This window comes from Zea mays, chromosome 2 (assembly GCF_902167145.1).
Source record: "Zea mays cultivar B73 chromosome 2, Zm-B73-REFERENCE-NAM-5.0, whole genome shotgun sequence".
NCBI classification, from domain to species: Eukaryota; Viridiplantae; Streptophyta; class Magnoliopsida; order Poales; family Poaceae; genus Zea; species Zea mays.
Genome location: NC_050097.1, coordinates 218,287,160 through 218,306,684, shown reverse-complemented (window position 1 = coordinate 218,306,684; position 19,525 = coordinate 218,287,160). Strand labels below are relative to the sequence as shown.

Sequence of the window (19,525 nt, the reverse complement as noted above, 5' to 3'; positions counted from 1 at the left end):
TTACACCGGTCACTGCAGTAGTGGTAGGCTGAAAGAAGCCCAAAAGAATAAGGCCTCCATCAGGGCCTACAACTACTAAGAGCAACTCCAATAGTTATGTAAATTTTAGCTCTCTAAATCACAGATTTAAGAAGTTGCTAAATAACTTTGGGAGTAAAAAAATGTGAGTTTTCCAATAGTTCTCTAAATATAGGTTGTATTTTTGTTTTGTATCTATCCACATAAAAAAATAAAGTCACAAATGTCATCAATTACCTTCATTATCTATATAATGCAGTAAACATTTTTGTTTAGGGAGTTGTTAAATGGTTGTCAAATGTAGAGAGAAAATAAGGTTAGATGAGAAGTTGTTAAATTTAAAAAGTTTATTTAGAGAACTGTTGGAGATGAGTTTTTGTGTTAACTACTTAAATTGTTGATTTAGGAAGTCTATTAGAGAACTACTGGAGTTGCTCTAAGGCTAGGTGGATAGGGAGTGATTAAATCATCTCCTATACAACCCCTCTAATACTCCTCATGACTTGTTCGGTTAGGTTAATTTAGAAAGAGATTAGAGAAGATTAAATCATCCTCTGGATTAGCGTAATCGAAAGTCCTCGTTCTTGTTCGGTTAGGAGTGGATTTAATCCCAACAAACCCTAAACGCGTAACCACGCTTTGGACGAGCTTTGTTTGCACTTGCAGAAGTAGCCGTAGCTCACTCATCCACGCCCGTAGCTGCCACTACGCCTCAAACGCAAAAGCAACAAGAAAAGCACGCACACTAGGCGCTCGCATTGCACGGCCACAGATCCACGGTGATTCCATTGTGGCCAAACGGAGAGCACATGTAGATGGAGCATGAGTGGAAAAAAGAGTAAAGAGAGGCGGGAGGGACGCCGGGCCGGCAGTGTTCCAGCACGAACGAACAGCGGGATGAGACGGCGATATCCCCCCACAAGGATTGTGTCGTGCTCGTGCCCTGCCCGTGACTGACTTTACCGGCCGTGGCCCTCGGCGAGACTGGAGCCGGGCCGTCAGGTCAGTGGGAGGGCAGAGCAGCAGACCCCTTCCAAAGCAAAAGCGAAGGCCGCTTTCGCTGTCGCATGGCCGAGCACCACGCATCATGGTGGCCTCGCACTTGCGCGCGCAAAAGGAAAACTGGAAAAGGCACCCCGGCCGCCGCTGGTTTGCTCGGTGCTCTGCTCCTCCAGACCGTCGTCGGCTCTTCTGCTCACCTCTTCATGGAGGGTCCCGTGTCCAAACGTTCGAAGAAGCTCTGCGTACCTGATGGCCTGACCTGAGACGTTCAAATGGAGGCCTGGTGCGTCCTGCCTCGATCGGTGTCTAGCTATGGCGCTAGCACACCTGTTCGTCTTGCTCCGTTGCTGTTCCTTATCGGTGATTTTAGGCCGATGGTGGTCACACGATCAGGGCATCTGGCATTTGCTAATTCAGGAAGGAAAAGTGAGCTCTCGCTCTCAGTTGACCGATTCAGAGCTCGGTGGGCAGCGGCACGAGGCTCGAGAAACGACAGCAGCCTGAATCGGAATGATGGAAGGGGAAGGCAAACGAAACGATCTCAATCACGCGCGAACAATCCATGGAATCACACTACACGCTTTGCTTACTACTCCAAGGGCACCAACCAGGAATGCCGCCAAGCACGAAAGAAATAGCCAATGCCCAAGAGTTGAGACTCAGACGGCGGCCTCCATTCTCGGCTCGAACGAGAGCGCGGCCACGAATCCCGTGGAGCCGTCCCCGTCCCCGCCTTGGCGCCGCGGGAGCTCCTCCCACCGGTTGGTCCTGACGTCGCACATGAAGCAGCCGCTGGCGGAGCTGGAGCTGGAGCTGACGCAGACCATGACGCGGCCGCCGTGGCCGACGCAGTTGACGTCCGCCTTGGCGCCGCGGAAGGCGTGCGCCATGGCGGGCGGCATCGCGGCCACCTGCCGCCACGCGCCGCGCGCGAACTCCCACACGCGGAGGCTCGCCGCGTCGAGGAACTCCGAGAGCACCACGGCGTAGGCGGCGCCGCCGCAGGCCGCCACGTCGACGGAGTGCTCGTGGTGCGCGGGCAGGATCCGGGGCAGCTCCGCGAACGCGCGGCGCGCCAGGTCGCAGGCCACCACCGTGCCCGACCGGCTCAGGAAGTACGCCACGGCGTCGGCGCCGGCGCCGCACGCCACGGCGGACGAGTACTGCCGCGCCGCGCTCCGCTGCGTGGTGGTGGCCACCACGTCGCCGGACTTGCTCAGGAAGTAGACCGTGCCGTCGCCGCCGCCGCCGCCGCCCTCCTCCTCCGGCTTCCGGGACAGCGCCGCCTCCTCGCCCCACGCGTCCGTGGACGAGTCGTACGCCACCGTGGACAGGTCCGGGAGCTCGCCCAGGATGAGGACCACGCGGTACGGCGCGCCGTACATGGCGATAGCCTGGAGCGCGCGCGTCAGTGCCGGCGGCGGCGGCGGCGGGAGCGCGTGGGCCGCGCCCGTGAGCGGGTTGACCACGGTGAGGTCACCCGTGCCCGGGTCGCGGTACAGCAAGAGCCCTCCCGCGGCGGCCACCGGCCGCTGGGGCCCCGGCGCGCCGCGCCACCGCGCCCAGGCGCGCTCGGCGGCGTCGAAGACGACGGCGGCGGCGGTGTAGCGTGGCCGTTGCTCGTCCTGGTGGTCGGGGTCGTCGAGCATGAGGAACCATGGGTCCCGCGCCGTGACGCGCGCGCAGGCGGCGCGGAAGGTGCTGGACTCCGCCGCGGCGCGCCACCGGCGGGAGACGCCCCGGAGGCGCAAGTAGCTGGCCGGCGGGAGGCGCGCCAGCACGCGCTCTAGCATGTCGTCGTGGAGGTCGGCGAGGCCCGGCGGGACGCGCTTGCGCTTCTTGCCTCCGCCAGCAGCTCCGTCCAACGTGGGCCCCATGCCCGACGGGCAGAGCTTGCTAGGCAGCAGAGAGACGGAGGCCGGAGCGGAGGGAATCCAAGCAGGACAAAATAGTGGATGGATGTGGAGTAGAGTAGTTAGACCAACTCCAGCAGACTCCCTCTCCGTATCCCTAAAACGCGCGGCCAACACATTCTCTCTCCTCTTCGTATCCGTCTCCGTTTCCAGCAACACTCCCCATCCCACTCCGCATGCAGTCTATGACACCTGGGGCCCGCCAGCAGGCGCGCGCGCACGCAGAGAGCTGCGGAGAGGAGAGAGAAAGTGTGGAAATGGGGAGCGCAGGGACACGGCGTCCATTTTGCGGAGAGGGATGCGGAGCCTGCTGGAGCGCGCAATAGTGCCTCAGACCGTGCAAAATGCGGATGCGGAGTGGGATACGGAGTGTTGCTGGAGTTGGTCTTAGTGGTGCGACTTTGCGAGGGGCGCTGGCTTTATACGAGCGGGAGCGACGAACCTTCGTTGTGTGGCAGGCAGAGCAGCGGTGCCGGTGGTGGATGGAGGGAGTCCTTTTTGTTCGCGTCGCGTTGACATGCGGAGCACGGATCGGAGGGGAGAAAGAGAAAGGCGCCGCCGCGGCTTTGGGCGTGAGGTGGTGGCCGTGGGATCGTCGCGTCACGAGCGAGCGTGGTAGGCACGCACCACCTTGCCGGTTGTTTGTTCCCCGTCTCTGTCCGGCGGAGCCACAGCTGCTGTGTGGTAAGGAAATGACAATCCAGATGCAGCCGTTTCGATGCCCGGTCCGGTTCGAAACGCAACGGAGAGGAGGTGGACTTGCACAGGCAGCAGGACGCCGAATCGGAATCACCCTCTGCAGCAGCAGGCGACAAGAGTACTCAGGGCACACACGAACTCACGAAGGTAGGCTCCGCTGCTGGATGGTGCACCTCCCCTCCTCGTAGAGTACAGTAGTAGGCCGCAGGGGCAGCGGGAATCTCTTCTTTTCTGTACAGGAGTATATCCTCGTGTGGCCCGGCCGGCGGGCCGGGCAGTTTGCATGTGCGGTGGTGTGGTCTCGAGCTCGACTCTCGACTCGACATGGATGGGTGAGCTTTTGCTTTTGCGCAAGTCAAATGCATGGGCGGGCCCCTTGGCGCTGGGGCCTCGGCAACCGAATACGAGGTGGGCCTATCCGTTCCTGTTTTTTTTTTAATTTTAGTTATTTATCGCCGGGGCGGCCATCGTCGTCTTACTGCCATCTTTCTCGGTATGCTGATCCCCGGCTTCTGTAGGCTAGAGCTCGGTACGATCCGTTCTGTAGTGTCCTGGGGAAGGTCTACGTAGGACATTAGTGCGCATATCTTCCGCAAGGCACTACACAAAGGATTTCACCGAGCCTCAGACTACAGAAGTCAGGGGTCGATGTATTCAGAATGATGGTGTTTGGAACCATCATCGCCCCGCGATAATATGCAACTGCCAGGTAGTCTCGGACCCCACGAGTACGCGTGGATTCACCCGAGGCAAAACGGTAGTTTTACCCTTGTCTTACGGCTCCTTCCTAGAGAAGGCACTGCCGGTCGACCCCTGTGCTGGCCTATAAAAGAAAGAGGTTGGCCTCAAGGCAAGGAGGATCGACATACGGGTCAACAGACGGAGACGAGCCCACAAGGACGAACAGGAGGAGGAGGAGCTCCGACGAGTACCTGGAGGCCGAAAACACAACCAAGGAGATTGGGATATTTTTTTTCCTATTAGATAAATTTGATATATAACTCTTCATTACAAAGATTAGAAATATAACATAGTCACATATATGCCAAGTTTATGTTAATGGCACTATCTTTAGATTAACAAATTACGAGTTTTATATAAAAAACTAAAAAAAATAATGACTCATGAGTTCGAGTAGGAATACTATATCTGATAGCCACATCCCACACCAACACCACACTAAGGTCATGTTTAGTTCAGGGCTCATTTCCAGAATCTGATAATAGAATCTCATTGTTAACCAAACAATTCGTGTATTCTGCGTTGGATTTTGTGACTAGAAGAATCTCAGTATCTGTTCTTAGGTTGATAAACAGACTTGTCTTGAATTTTGTGTAGACTCTGAATTTTAAGAATCCATGGGACCAAACGACGCCTAAACAGTGAGTAGGAGTGGTTACTAGCGAACATATGAGTACCTAATTAATCTACAGTTAGCAAATGTTTAGTGTAACATCACATGAATGAATCATAGAGTAATTAGATTTAATATGCTTGGTCTTGCTATCTAGTACTTAATAAGTTTTGTCATTAAAATATATTTAATACTTAATAGTATTCAAGCACGGGTCCTCAAGTCCTTGATCAAACGAGCCCAAATTAAGACTGGTCGCTGAAAGGCTCGCATTTGAGACTTTGAGTTGAGAGCTTGAGCCGGCGTCTATGTCCGTTGCACTCCATATATGTGTGGGAGAGAAGAAACTTCCCCCACATATGGGACGAGTTTTAATCTCCCTCGTAACTTATTCACTTTATTTCTTCGTGATATTAATAACACTTTTTAAGTACCGTAACCTGAAAACAATGTGTATTATGGTAGTGTATATAGTATATGATTTTTTCAAACTTCAAAAAATCAATGAAAAAATGTCAAATAATTGAATTATAGTATATATAAGGGGCTGAATAGGGTGAATAGTTGGTGGAGTTCTAACTGTAGGAGGAATATCTTTTAGAGCGACATAGTAAAATATATGTGGAGTGAATGGTTGGATATGATCTGAGTGCGACGCGAGCCGGTGAAGCTCACTCAGGTCAGGCCTGCCCTCGCACCGGCACTCCGATTAGGCTGCGGCTTGCGGGCGGGGGCTGGGGTGGAGTGGTGGACCCGCAGCATCCGATGCGTTCGTATGGTTCGGATTCAGAGGCGGCGACGGCAGGCGAAGAGCGCTGCGCCGCTGCCCCTGCCAATGCAATGCCATGCCGCTGCGGCGCCTGCGCCCTGCGCGTGTGTGGACTGTGGATCGCTCCACTCTCCTGGGCTCCTGCCACTTTGACTGTGCGTCGGAGTCGGAGCGCAGTAGCGCACACCGCGCGTCTGTCTAGCAGGGCACGCAGACGACGGCACGTCTCAGATTCTGATGCCCTGGGCCCCCTGGCTAAAGTTTTCAACGCCATAATCATGCCACGCTTGGACGGACCTCCACTGCCAGTCTGCCACAGGCCGCTGGCGCAGCAGTAACAACTACTGTTTGCAGCCAGCACTGCAGGGTGCCTGCCATTCGTCACTGTAATCCACTGGACTGGAGTATCTTTCTTTCTTTCTTTCTTCCTTCCTTTCGATGATAAATAAAATCTGTTAGCACTTGAAAGCATCTTCCTTTTAGTATATATTTGTGTATTATACAGAAATGGCCTCCAGAGTCCAGAGCAGTCGTCTTGTCTTGTTTCTCTTCGACACCAACGACTTCCAAGATTCTTTTTTTTTAATTTTTTTTTTCTTCTTCTTCTTCACACTGAAACCAGTTGCAAAAGACAAACAAAACAGTAACACCAAGGCAGAATTACTCCCGTTCTCCAACGACAAGCTTGGCCTGGAAACCCGCGCGAAGTGCAAAATGATAATCAGGCAGGCGTCATGTGCATGCAAATGCAACAGCGAACCGCCAGCAGGATGTCGTTCCAAAACTTGCCGGGAACCAAGAAAGATGCTGCTGCCCGTACGACGTTCACTATACAAACGTTGGAGAGAGTAGGCACAAGCACAACACACACATATATATTCAGCTCGGAGCCAAGATAAAACAGGTGAAACCAAACAAACACCTGCCCCTCCTTTTTTTTTAAAAAAAAAAACCCAACGGCCACAACTCTGACTTTCCAATCGAGAAATAAATAAATAAATAAATAAATATAGTTCTACATATAAAATAAAAAATTCAACCAAAACGGATGATATCAACCAAAACGAGATGGGCGCACGCGACGTATAGCTGGCGTCACACGCGAGACAAAGGACGGAATCCGGCCTCTTCTTCCTCTCCCTCCTAGGCAGTGTAGTGTAGATGCAAAAGCCAAAACCAAAGCAAGCTGAGGTCCTTTATTACCCCGTGCTGGGCTCACTCATCACACAACACACTCTCAGGAACCACAGCAGCTTCAGCACTGCTCCTCTAATACGAACAATAACAGCGCAAAAAAACACGCGCCTTTTGAGAGGGCGGAGCGCTGAAGCTGCAGGTGTGTTACCGCTGCAGGGACGTGTCAGTTGCGCGCATGAGCCAGCGGGACGACGCAGCAGGCGACATGCTCATGCTGCGCACACGTACGTGGACGGTTAAGCCTTTTGAGGCCAGCCGAGCGAGCGCAATTATAACCCTAACGACCACGCTGTCCAAACTTTCGTCTCCAGCGCCTGACGAACACGCTCTCTAGTTTGTACGTAGTTTCTACTTTCGACTACCTGCTGCAGTGCCTTTGATAAAGTTGCAGAGGTTTCCAATGCATAATTAAGAGCGAGTAGTGCGTATAGGCGGCTGCGCTTTTGTCATTTGCGCTAACTACCGTAATTATATATGCGGTTCTGTCATGTGCAGAGTAGAAGCCACAATCATGGCACCGGCCGGCTAGCTAGAAATTAAAAGCGCTTTAGTAGTTTCTCCACACCACAGACCTCGCCTACCACAGGTGCATGCAGTAAGTAGCTCCTAGCTAGCTTTTGCGTTGCGTGTATCGGCGCCCTTGTCGACATTGGCAAGGCGAGCAGCGCCGTACGATACGAGCTAGAGACCCTGGCGAGAAAAAAAAGAAAGCTATCTCTCCTCCGCGCGACATCGTCGAGTGAGGGGAGTACAGCCGGGGTGGAGTGGACGGGTCGCTGCTGCCGGCGGCGGCGAGCGATGCTCATCCGCCATTGTCGTGGACGATGTATGCACGGGCGCCATGACTGACGACCTAGCGGAAGCTAGTAGCTACAAAAGCTCTCTTGAGATGCGAGTGTGAAAAAGGACGGAAGGAGGAGGAGGAGGAGGAGCGGCGGCGGTGTCGTCAGGGCCGGCGACTTTTGCTGATACACACAAGGACACGGACACGGCCGAGCAGAACTCGTCGCTTTTGCTTTTTTCTCCTTCCCCGAGGCCGGCCGCCTGTTCCGGTCAGCCTTGCACGCACAGATTAGATTGTCCTTGTCTGCGGCTGTCCCGTGGATGCTGGACCATGCTCCATGTGTCATGTGCATGGATAACGCGCGGAGCTCTTCTTTTGCAGCTTGCATTGCTTTTGCCAGCATCCTAGAGAGGCTCGCGTGGTCATGTGAATTTCTACCTGCCGGGTGTTTAGCCGAGCTGGCCCTCCTGCAGTCCTGCTTCACCGAGGAGCCTCGAACAGATAATTTGGCCAAGGCAGAGCCTGCTTAATCAATGGCCTAATTCAAATATTATGTTGCAAGGAAAATGGCCATTTAAGACATAAGTATAAAACGATATTTTTGGCATATGACATTGCACTTGGGTAGATGGCATATCTCTAATTAGTTTATAAATAAATAAATGGACATGGTTAATAAGTATAAAACGATATGGCATCGCACTTGGGTAGATGAAATAATAATAATAATAATAATAATAATAATAATAATAATAATAATAATAATAATAATAATAATAATAATAATAATAATAATAATAATAATAATAATAATAATAATAATAATAATAATAATAATAATAATAATATTCAGAGAACATTCAAGACCATGAATGGACGTATCAACATCAGATACTACTTCAGATAATAATATTCGGGGAATTCCAAGGATCGTGTCTATTGCATTACATTAATTTGGTGTTTTGGTTACACACTCTTAAATCAAATTATTTGCATAATGTCAAGTACAAGTGTCAGGCGAATTCCTTCATGTTCAGTAGCGTAGAGGAGGGGCAGGGACACGCTCGGATCGCCTGGCTTCTGTCGGTGGGCTGCTTTGGATGGGCCTGCAGTACATTGGTGAGGGAAGCAGCTTAATGGGCTGAAATTGGGTGTAGGAGGGTCAAGAAGGAACCACCGTGTCTGTGCCCGTGAAGCCGCGACACGCCGACACCACTAGACCAGCCAGAAGCAGACGCACCCTCAACACCGAACGCATTCGTTGCCAAAGTTCGATCGGGTTGCTGGGAGGAAGGGCCTAAACAGTAGACACGCCCTAGCACTAGCAGAAACGACGCCAAATTAAGATCATTTTTTTTTTCATCTTCAAGTTTTAATGCTGTCTTCGTTGACATTGGTTTCAGAGCGAGTACGAGAAAGCTTTATTGTCAGCGAGGAACAGTGTAGGAAGTTTTCAAGTGATCAGGTTACTTACACTTCATACTCAACTCATGGCACATTCTCACCGTCACTAGTGATGGATCTATATACTCGCATTCATGCCAAAGAACCTCACCTAATAATCTCAATTATTTGTAAAATCTGGACACCATGCATATCATGTCGCGACGAGGGAACGCACACGAACAGCAAATTGTGTGATCGATAGAGATCAAAACGTAGCACGCTCTGCACAGTGCTCTCAGTGTTATTAGATAAGCTAGTATCGGTGGCCGCGGGGCGTGAAGACGACGAGGTCAAGCTGGAAGACGGCGGCCTCCGGCGGGGCGCTGGCGACCTGGAGCAGCGAGAACCCGCGCGCCATCCTGAAGCCGCCGGTGCCGCCCACGACGGCGCGCTCGAGGGCGCCGTCGGCGGGGAAGCTGTACCGGCCCTGCAGGGACAGCGTGCTGCCGCGGTGCTCGCCGGCGGCGAACACGAGCGTGATGGCCGAGAAGTAGCCGCCGCCGCCGCCGCTGTCGTCCGCGAGGTCCGCGCCGGCGAACAGGCCCTGGTACCGCCCCACCTCCTGGGAGGACGCGCGGGGCCCGGCGCGCAGCACGTCGTCGACCACGCCCACCTCGCCGAACGTCGAGTTGCCGCCGCGCAGGGACGGCGCCACGGACCCCACCGTCGCGTTGCGGCCGGTGAACCGCTCGTGCACGTACACCCGGATGCGCGTGCGCTTCTCTCCTCCGCCGCCGCCGCCGGAGCCGGACGCGGCGAGGCCGGTGGGAGCCAGCAGCAGGGCCAGGAGCACCAGCGGTAGCGCCGGCGAGGAGGCCATACCTGACGCCGGCACGGTGAGGCGGCGGGAGAGCGTCGGGTGGTGCCTGGTGATGGAGATTGGCGAATGCCTCGACGCTTGGTTGTAATGGCCAATGGGCATGCGCCGCGCCTTGCGTGTTTATATAGCAGCCGTGGTTTGGCATCTTGGCCTACGCGCTCGTCGGAGCGGCCACGCCCATGAACCGGTCGACGAGGGACAAGCGGACAGGACGTGGAGCATCGCGTGCGTTCAAAACTGCTAGCTAGCATCTGCAGCTTAGGCCCTGTTCCAATCCCGCGAGATAAACTTTAGCAGCTTTTTTTTTAGCTACTTTTAGCCATTTGTAATCTAAACAGGGGAGCTAATGGTGATAATTAAAGCTAAACTTTAGCACTTCATTTCATATAGCTAAAGTTTAGCAGGAAGCTAAAGTTTATCCCGTGAGATTGAAACGGGGCCTTAGTCTACACTGATACTTGTAACCAAGTGCAAATAATAAATAAAAGCAGCCAAGAATTGTTCCGAGCAATCTTGATCGATCCGCCCAGATCGACGCTGCTTCTTCACTGGGCTTGGCGTCTATTGTATCGTACTAGTAGTTTGCGGCGGCAGTGGCTTGCCTGCTAGCGGAGCGGGTCAGCGGAACAGATTACAGAACAGAGCAGAGAAATGTCATGCTGGCTGATGCTAATCTCTAGAAGATAAACAATCATCCACAAAACCAATCGACCGCAAGTAGCATGTGAGAACGAGAACGGCGCCTGGTTGTCCTAGGTCGGCCAGGAAGACTAGTAGAGTGTCATTCTAGTTGTCAAATTAAGGACAGCAGGAACGTTAAAAGAGATTACGATAAAAGAAAGCATTAGATATATAAAAAAGAAAGGATCAATTGTGTGCGTTGGATCTCTCAACCGATCATGATCTTCTAATTATATATAAAATTATTCATTTAGAAACAAGTCTAAATCGTAATTTCTACAATAATCTAACACTAAATACTCTGCTAATATTTAATGTGTGGACTGGTGTCAGTAGTGAAACCATCCAATGATCTAAAGCATGGATCGGTTGCATGCGGATAGAAAAGGATTGAGGGGGATTAACTCTCTTTCTATTTAATTTGACTATCAATCGATTTAATCCTCTCTAATCATCTTCAATCCACCCTTAAGAAGCCCTAAATCGGCTAGCAAACAAGGGCTGAGCAGCTCGGGGCCGCTCCACCCTCCCAAACAGGATATGGGTTGCCGTCTGGTATGCATCACCGTAGAAGCGGAGATTGGTTTCCATTCTAGTTGTCACCACATTCCCTTCCAGTGAAACACCAACGAAGGCACCTGTTTACAAGTTTTCATGACATCAAGTGGTGAGGATATCTTGTACCAAGCGCAAGCTACAAAGATCTTGTGATATCTCAATGTGAGTAGTATGAATTGGCAATTCAGACTGTTTGGTGAGTAAAATGCACATATCTTCTTTAATTATTGCCAGACGATAAATAGGAACCTAAGTGACACTATTAAAAGAACACTGCCGTGACCTTTTACGATCAAATTAGCACTTACTTATTTCTATCCTAAAAGAACCTAGGAGCGATGTTAAGAGCCAATGTTCAAATTTCTACCTTTGCTGCAGCTGTAAGTGTAGCATATCCCAGATCCCTTTTCACTGGTCCTGCCAATGGGCCCTGCTGCAGCACTCAATCCTGCCCCAAGTTGGGAGGACTATGGATGAGATGTGGATTCCGCTCGTAAGAGAGACTTACAACAGGTTTATCAAAAATCAAATGTTTAATTAAACACATTTTTAACTTTCTCTCATAGCTTAGACTTCAAAACAATTTTTAAAAGTCCATAATGCACACCAACATTTTCATAAAGGCTATCTCTAGCAGACTTCCTATCCCACCTACCACCACACCACCTATTTCAAACTTCATTTTTTTAAACAGAGTAATATACAGTGCAATGACCATATAAACGATCTACCGAGCACAACCTATCCTATAGCTCAGCCAAACATGTTCCTAGAGCATGTACAACTTAATTACTATGTTATAGTTCTCCAAGCACTAGATACATCTAAGAAACTCTTCATACAACCTAATGTATCTAAATTTTTTTATCTTATTCACTAGAATCACTTAAAAGATAACTCATTTATTTGAATTGTATAAGTAGAAGTGTAGAACCGTACCTTAGACTTAGAAAACTGTGACATAGACATTCCTTAACCAAGATATGTTTCTTTTTTTTTCATTTAAAACCTCATATATCATTCTTTTTTTCATTTACACCCTCATATATCCCTTAAGATACAGTGTGGATTGTACATGCCCTTAGCATCGGTTCTCATTTGTGGAGAATAGAGGCAAAAGAGAGAGAAAAACCTGAAACAAGCAAGTGCTGTGTTGCACTTCCAAGGAACCGAGGGAGTCATGTGAAAAAAAACTAGAATATACAACATTTTATTTAGCATGATAACAGAAATACTTCCTCGATTTCAAATTATAAGTTATTTTAGAGTTGTGGTGGAGCTATATTTTCAGCAGCCAGAGTTTTTACTCGTGTTCTGGTAAATGAACTGCGGATGAACGTTCTTGAATCCATCTTGGCAATACCTCAATCAAAATAAAACAAACGGACGAAGGAATCCTATAAACAAAATTCTTAACTTGAGAGCTAGCAAATATCGCAGTGCCGAAACTGCTTCCACCATATCAAAGTGTGGTGCAGAACTGCACATCATTTATCCATCTCCCAGATAATAGCACTATCCTCTGCATGAAAGAAGCACAGCTATTCAGAATCAGAGTCTGTGCAAAATACACAAGCAATGCAAGGTTTCCAGGCACCATGGTGCTGTAAATCCTCAAGAAAATAGAGTGAGTGATTTGATGATTTCCCCTGCCATGTACCTTTGATCTTTTTGTTTATCCACACCTCGATCAGCATTCCTGCACCAACTCCAGCAGCACACACGGCACCATAGATTGCCAGTGCAGAAGGCAAAGATCGCCGAGGCAGAAAATAGCACTCAGGGACTTGTCTGATCTTCTTCGGAAGGCGTTTCTTGACAACTGGCTGGCTAGATTCAGTAGTCACAGCACCGCCCACGGTCTTCCAGTCCACGTTCTTCAGCATATCTTTCGAGTCCTCACTAGCCATTTGGAAGCTGTGCATGCACAAAGGTTATGACAGACAGCAAGGACACACCATCTCTCTCAAAATTAGCTCCATACTCCATTCGTTCCAAAAATATTAGTCGTTTTAGCATTTTAATAGATTCATATAATACTTAATGTATGTGTTTTATATATATGTCTAGGTTTATTGTCATCCATTTGAATATTGACATAAAATTCAAGATCTAAAGCGACTAATATTTTGGGACGGAGGGAGTACAATCTAATAAGATCCTAATAGACAACTAAACTTGAACAGTTTGGTTCCTAGCCAAACCACAAAAGATGTGGCTAGAAAATTTATAGCCACAATTTACCATGTCTAAGCGAATATCCCCATACATTTTTACTCTTTGGTACTTGATACATGGAGTCCCGAAGAATCTTGCCTAAGTTAAGACCAAATGATGCAAGGGCAAAAGCACTAACCTGGACTGGACCGCTGGGCGCTGGCCGTAGAACTGTAGAAGTAGTGTGCTGTGTGCCTAGGCGGCCTGGCGGACGGCAGCAAGCCAGCAGGCAGCAACTGCCTGGGCCCTGGGCGGACGGCCGGACGCGGACCGCGGAGGCGCGGAGGCGCGGACAGCGCTCGAGGGAGAGGCGGGGCGGGGCAGGGCGGCGCGCTCAGGTCGGAGATGAGGGGCGGAGTGGCGGACCGGCGGATCCAGAGTCCAGACGGGCCTTGGTCGCCCTGTGTTTCCTCGCTGCTTCCGGGTCCGGGATCTGCTGGAGCGGTGGAGCACTGGAGCCTGGCGGCTAGGGTTAGGAGGAGTCGAGGTCTCTGGATTTGCTGCTCGCTGGATGCCGGATAGAAGAGGCTGGTACTGGGAGCCTGGGTCCTGGGACGCTGGATCACGGACTCACGGCCCACGGGGCCGGCTGGCGCATGGGAGAATAGGATCTGGGTGCACATGTTATATGTCCAACGGGTAACAGATACGAATAATGTCAGATACAGCACCTTCAGAAACAAAACATTTCATAATCCTCAAGCATCCATTCAAATTTGTAAGTTCATAACTGGGACCACGATTCCAGATTGAAGGAAAGCACATACAGAGACAGCACAACACATGGTTGGCCCAACCCTTTGTAATTTCTCCACAAGCGAGCAAAACGAACGAGCACGGAACTGATTCCTTATCCGACTAAAACACGCATGTCCACGCAGCTAATGACATGACTATGAGAAGAAAGCGAGGCCAGGCCAAACGAGATGGCGCGTCGGCTGTGGATAAGAAGTGCGGTAAATCCCCTGACCTGGGTGAACTGGATGATGGCGGCGTCGACGGGCAGTGACATGGCGCCTAGAATCAGTCAGCTATTAGGGTCGCAACCCGCGAGCCCGTACAGCGAACGGAGGGCTGATCGTATGGCGAGCGATGCGTCCGGAGTCGACGTAGGTTGGACAGCCCGGTGACGGACGACGGCGAGTGCTCCGCGATTTGTTGCGACGGCTGAGCGTCGGGGAATTGAGAATTGGGGAATCGACCAGAAAGGAGACGAGAGTGTCACACGTACATGGGCCAGGAGAGTGGTGGGCCTACAATACATTCTAGGAGGTCCATCGACCACCCCAAAAAGGCCCAGAAGGCCTGAAAAGCAAAACCGTAGAAGATCACTACTTCACTAGCTAGGGTTTTCATCCGTGACGAAGTGGTCTATATAAAAGGTCAGAACCGAAACCTTAACCTTATTCGGCGACTATGGCGGCGGCACCGGCAGGCGGCGGCCCTCGGGCATTGTCCCAGCGGGAGCAGGACATCCAGATGATGCTCGCCGCCGATGTCCACCTCGGCACCAAGAACTGCGACTTCCAGGTGGAGCGCTACGTGTACAAGCGCCGCACTGATGGTACCAATCCAAATCTTTCGAGACTAACCAAATGTTTACCTCCAATGCTTGTTGTCTTTGATATCTAGTTTTAGATCTGCTCGTGTTGACTTCTATTGGAACTTGCTATGCGCTTGCGTATATTAAGATGCGATGTATAGATCAACTGAGAAATATTGGCGCGTAGTTTCATTCGAGAAATAGTGATTCGTAGGCATGTGATTCTAGTTAAATTTACCGTTGATAGAAGCGTTAGCTACTTTAATATCGTTTCTCCAGTATGGTCTTGTGGATTTGTCTAGCATAAAGAGCTGAAGAATCCAAATGTGAGCTGTGATACACATGTGTACAATCCAAATGTGACAACACAAATGGTATTCGTCTCAATTTCATACCATAAATATGAGCTGTGCAATTGGTTTATACTAGATTCTATCAAAAATAAAGGATCAATTGATTGATACCAAACATCTTTTTGTCTGTGTTGCTGTGATTGTTCACTGGAATCAATGGGAAGAATGGCTCGTAGTTCAGTGCTAACTCGAGTTGCTTATGCTGGCAATTTCTTATACCTAACAGTAGTGCTTTTGTATATTATTATCATCATTATCTTTCAGGTATCTACATTATTAACCTTGGAAAGACCTGGGACAAGCTTCAGTTGGCCGCCAGGGTCATCGTTGCCATTGAGAATCCGCAGGACATTATCGTGCAGTCTGCTAGGCCCTATGGCCAGAGGGCTGTCCTCAAGTTTGCGCAGTACACTGGTGCCCATGCCATTGCTGGCAGGCACACTCCTGGTACATTCACCAACCAGTTGCAAACCTCCTTCAGTGAGCCACGCCTTCTTATCCTGACTGACCCGAGGACTGATCATCAGGTAAAACTTATATCTGTTGAAAGAAAAACTAGAGCGTGCAACTCGGTTTGCTGATTCAGAGGACTTTAAAATCTTCTTTATCCAAACTTTGTACAGCCCATTAAGGAGTCTGCGCTTGGAAACATTCCCACCATCGCCTTCTGTGATACTGATTCCCCTATGCGCTATGTTGATATCGGCATTCCCGCCAATAACAAGGGGAAACAGAGCATTGGTTGTCTGTTCTGGCTGCTCGCCCGAATGGTCCTCCAGATGCGCGGTACAATTCTTCCAGGACACAAGTGGGACATCATGGTAAACTGATATAATCTAAACTAGTTCCTTCCCTAACAATGTCTAACATTTATAAACAAAACAAATACTTTTTTTCACTCGTTGAATCATGCTCGTTTCCCATTTGCAGGTAGATCTTTTCTTCTACAGAGACCCAGAGGAAGCGAAGCAGCTGGAGGAAGAAGAGGCTCTGGTTGCACCTGACTATGGCGCGGTTGCAGAATACACTGCACCAGGCGCTGACAACTGGGGCGGTGAATGGGGTGCTGGCGAAGCTGCAGCTCCAGCTGCTAGCATTCCAGCTGCTGGCGCAGACTGGGCTGCTGCTCCAGGTCCAGTTACTCTTCTCATAATAACATGGATCTTCCTGCTAGTGTTTTGTTTACACGTGCTTAGTTTGTCTAGGATACAGTGCTTAATTGATTGATAGTTGATGCTCCGTTTCATCATTTGTGTGCCTAGAAAAGTAGGTTTAAATCTCCCAAGTATTTTTCTGTCTATACATGCTTGGTTTGTCTTCTCATAATAACATGGATCTTCCTGCTAGTGTTTTGTTTACACGTGCTTAGTTTGTCTAGGATACAATGCTTAATTGATTGATAGTTGATGCTCTGTTTCACCATTTGTGTGCCTAGAAAAGTAGGTTTAATTTAAATCTCCCAAGTATTTTTCTGTCTATACATGCTTGGTTTGTCTAGGGTACAATGTTTAATTGATTGATAGTTGATGATCTACTGTTCTTTTTGTCTGCCTAGCAGTTGTGCCTAAAGCTGCAAGGTGACTTTAGCTGAAGCTTTGATACGTTTTTCTAGTGTGGCTCAAAATCAATTGACATTGTTTTTTAGAGTATACTAAATGTTCACATTTGCTTGTTTTGTTTCGTACACCTGTGGCTCATACATTTCGGCATGCGGATTTCAGCTCCTCCTGCTGACGGTGTCTGGGACGCAGCTGTGGCTCCACCTCCAGCAGCAGCCCCCGGATGGGAACAAGGCGCGGCCCCCGTTGCGGCGTCGACCCCTACCTGGGAGTAATTAATAAAGAGTAAATGAGCATGGTGGATGGTTTATACTAGTCATCAGCGGAGCTTGTTGGTAGGCACTTGCTGGAGTAGTTGCTTCGAACTTCTTTTTTTCGTGTTAGATGAGGTAAAAAAACAATTTTGTGTTATTGACTCTGCTGTGAGCGAGTGAACCTTGCACATTTTCGTTATCTCAAATGGATAGATCTGTTCTACGCTTGTTTTGTGAATTGTAATAGCTGTTCGTTTCGGCAAGTGTCTCGCCTGGCAGACGGTTTTGCGCACTCTGATTCTTCTGGCAGTGGCAGTGGCAGTGAAGTGATATCGCCACCGTCCTCGGTGCCGATGAGGATGCCCTTGAGCAGGATGGGCAGCCATTCCACGTTCTGCAACCAACCACACGAACCGTCAACCACCGCGTAATTGCCCAGCCGTTCGGCAGGACTACTGCGCCCAGCCATGGGCCATCGGTGCATTGATTCAAGGCCGCAACAGGCAGCCAAGGTCAGTGTTCTAATGGCAGGATGACACACTGCTCTAATGGCAGCATGTTGTCTATTATATGCTCTCGTCAGTACCTGCTGCGGCGACCTGTTGGTGCATGTTTCTGTTTGTACTGCGCATGGCGGAGCACGCACATGCTAGGGCATTCAAGGTCCAAATATATATATATTTATGGCACGGATACCGGTTGCGCTGTAGGCCTGCAAGTCTGCAACGTACCTTCGACGACGAAGGATCCAGCGCCTCGCGTAGTCGCGTGCCTGCCGCTCCAGCTACAAAGATGATAGTGGTTTAGTCATTCGGAAACGAAAAAAAAGAGGTGGCCCGGCGCCCGCTATGAAGTATGAACAAAGCTTTTGTACCTCTGAACTACGTACTCCTATGGAGCGAATGTTTCAGTCACAGTGCTAAGATCGCTATCGAACAACATGTCATCCCGCATGAGCAACCAGCTCAGGAACACCGTTCGTGCACTGAAACACAAATAGAAGAGGAAGGATTTTCCTGTTTCTTTTTGCAACATTGTGATGTTCGAGCTATTGAGATTCTCTACATAAAATGATAACGGTTGACGCCCTGGATGTCGCCCCATCCTCCCCCAACCCTGCCCCCTCTCCTTCCAAACCCTAGCCGCACCGCCTCCCACGCCACCGTCGCCAACTTTGCAACAACCTCCAAATCCACCGCGGCCGCTAACCCTGCCACCGTCGCCACCAACAAACCCTCTGCCCACTTCAACCTCACCGCTCCCATCCATCACAACATCCGCGCAAAAAGCCGCCACACTCCCACGACCCCTCTTAACGCTCCCACTTAGGGATGGCAATGGAAAATTTTCCGTTGGGGAATAACTCCACATACCCGTTCCCGCGTCGAAAACATTTCCTTGCAGGAATCCCCACGAACGTTTGCGTTGGAAATTTCTTCCTCATCCTCGTTCCCTGCAGGGATAAATCCCCGACGGGAACCCTCGTCCCCATTTAAATTATAATTCGGACCTACATCCATTGTTATTAATGCAAAATATTTTCACTTACACATATTGTTAGATGTAAGAAATCATTATATGTACATTAAAATGAACATATATGTACAATGATTAATCTCTTGACAAAGCAATTATTTATTTTATCATTAACTAGTACACGAAAACATCGTCATGTGTAGGTTCAACGGGTCCCCGCAGAAAACAGGGATGGGGAATGCTTCCTCGACCCTATCCCCGAATTTTCCTCGTTTATATCCCCATGGGGGAAGAAATTTCCCATTCCCATCCCCTAATGGAGGAATTCCCCGCGGGGAATCAAGGATCAGGGCCCATTGTCATCTCTACTCCCTCCTCCTCCCTCTTCCCGAGTGGCCATCGTCCTCCTCTCCAAGGCCGCGTTTATGTACATATGCAGGGTTTAGGGTTTTACACATATGTATATGTATATGTATGTATATATATATATTTATACGTGTGTATATATGTACATGTTCTTGATTAAATTATTGGATATGTGTGTATATATGTATATATATTTATAGATGTATCTTTAATCGATTTTTTTGTTCTGTTATTCTAAAAAATTTTGGACTAAATGAGTGACTAAATGGTTACAACACTCGTAACATAATATGTGTGGAATTGTGTCTAACACAGTATGCGAGACAAAAAAATTGCTACCGACACTATTTGTGTCTGACTAGTTCTGTATTCGATACATGGCTATCCGTATTTGCATCCGAGAATATCCGTATTTATATTTGTATTCGAAGATATTCATATTCGAATCCAAACAAAAATATGAAAACAAATATGTTTTTTGTAATATTCGTACGTATTCGATCTGATTACATATAG

The 19,525-nt window shown here is 49.4% G+C and overlaps 4 protein-coding genes and 1 pseudogene across 6 annotated transcripts; 1 reads left to right on the top strand and 4 right to left on the bottom strand.

Annotated features, from left to right (window-relative positions):
• Positions 1-1,521: 1,521 nt before the first annotated feature.
• LOC103647857 (F-box only protein 13) lies at positions 1,522-3,803 on the bottom strand. Its single transcript, XM_008672360.4, has one exon. It carries the CDS (start codon positions 2,895-2,897, stop codon positions 1,680-1,682), a length of 1,218 nt encoding a protein of 405 aa, XP_008670582.1. The 5' UTR covers positions 2,898-3,803; the 3' UTR covers positions 1,522-1,679.
• A 4,777-nt stretch (positions 3,804-8,580) lies between these two features.
• Positions 8,581-8,650, bottom strand: LOC111591015 (uncharacterized; annotated as a pseudogene).
• A 472-nt stretch (positions 8,651-9,122) lies between these two features.
• Positions 9,123-10,194, bottom strand: LOC114133148 (uncharacterized). The gene has a single exon (NM_001368359.1). It carries the CDS (start codon positions 10,102-10,104, stop codon positions 9,436-9,438), a length of 669 nt encoding a protein of 222 aa, NP_001355288.1. The 5' UTR covers positions 10,105-10,194; the 3' UTR covers positions 9,123-9,435.
• A 693-nt stretch (positions 10,195-10,887) lies between these two features.
• LOC100272671 (uncharacterized) lies at positions 10,888-14,652 on the bottom strand. Of its 3 annotated transcripts, XM_035964624.1 has the most exons (5): positions 14,429-14,652; positions 13,598-14,069; positions 12,902-13,158; positions 11,609-12,763; positions 10,888-11,321 (listed from the first exon to the last, which is right to left on the bottom strand). In XM_035964624.1, the coding sequence occupies exons 3-4, from the start codon at positions 13,149-13,151 to the stop codon at positions 12,729-12,731; spliced, it is 285 nt and encodes a 94-aa protein (XP_035820517.1). In that variant the 5' UTR covers positions 13,152-13,158; positions 13,598-14,069; positions 14,429-14,652; the 3' UTR covers positions 10,888-11,321; positions 11,609-12,728. The 3 variants fall into 3 exon arrangements, with proteins under 3 accessions (XP_035820517.1, NP_001353434.1, NP_001353435.1); NM_001366505.1 differs by lacking the exons at positions 10,888-11,321; positions 14,429-14,652 and having other exon boundaries at positions 12,455-12,763; positions 13,598-13,952; NM_001366506.1 differs by lacking the exons at positions 10,888-11,321; positions 14,429-14,652 and having other exon boundaries at positions 12,466-12,763; positions 13,598-13,615.
• A 144-nt stretch (positions 14,653-14,796) lies between these two features.
• Positions 14,797-17,405, top strand: LOC100283431 (40S ribosomal protein SA-like). The gene is made up of 5 exons (NM_001367103.1): positions 14,797-15,022; positions 15,619-15,881; positions 15,978-16,175; positions 16,285-16,486; positions 17,076-17,405. Exons 1-5 carry the CDS (start codon positions 14,875-14,877, stop codon positions 17,186-17,188), a joined length of 924 nt encoding a protein of 307 aa, NP_001354032.1. The 5' UTR covers positions 14,797-14,874; the 3' UTR covers positions 17,189-17,405.
• Positions 17,406-19,525: the final 2,120 nt, after the last annotated feature.

Bases quoted from the DNA above. Each gene is read 5' to 3' on its own strand.
- LOC103647857 (XM_008672360.4), bottom strand. From the start codon at position 2,897: ATGGGGCCCACGTTGGACGGAGCTGCTGGCGGAGGCAAGAAGCGCAAG.
- LOC100283431 (NM_001367103.1), top strand. From the start codon at position 14,875: ATGGCGGCGGCACCGGCAGGCGGCGGCCCTCGGGCATTGTCCCAGCGG. The intron at 15,882-15,977 runs GTAAAACTTATA...AACTTTGTACAG, and splicing joins ACCCGAGGACTGATCATCAG to CCCATTAAGGAGTCTGCGCT. The intron at 16,176-16,284 runs GTAAACTGATAT...TCCCATTTGCAG, and splicing joins GACACAAGTGGGACATCATG to GTAGATCTTTTCTTCTACAG.
- LOC114133148 (NM_001368359.1), bottom strand. From the start codon at position 10,104: ATGCCCATTGGCCATTACAACCAAGCGTCGAGGCATTCGCCAATCTCC.
- LOC100272671 (XM_035964624.1), bottom strand. From the start codon at position 13,151: ATGGCTAGTGAGGACTCGAAAGATATGCTGAAGAACGTGGACTGGAAG. The intron at 12,764-12,901 runs GTACATGGCAGG...TCTTTCATGCAG, and splicing joins GATAAACAAAAAGATCAAAG to AGGATAGTGCTATTATCTGG.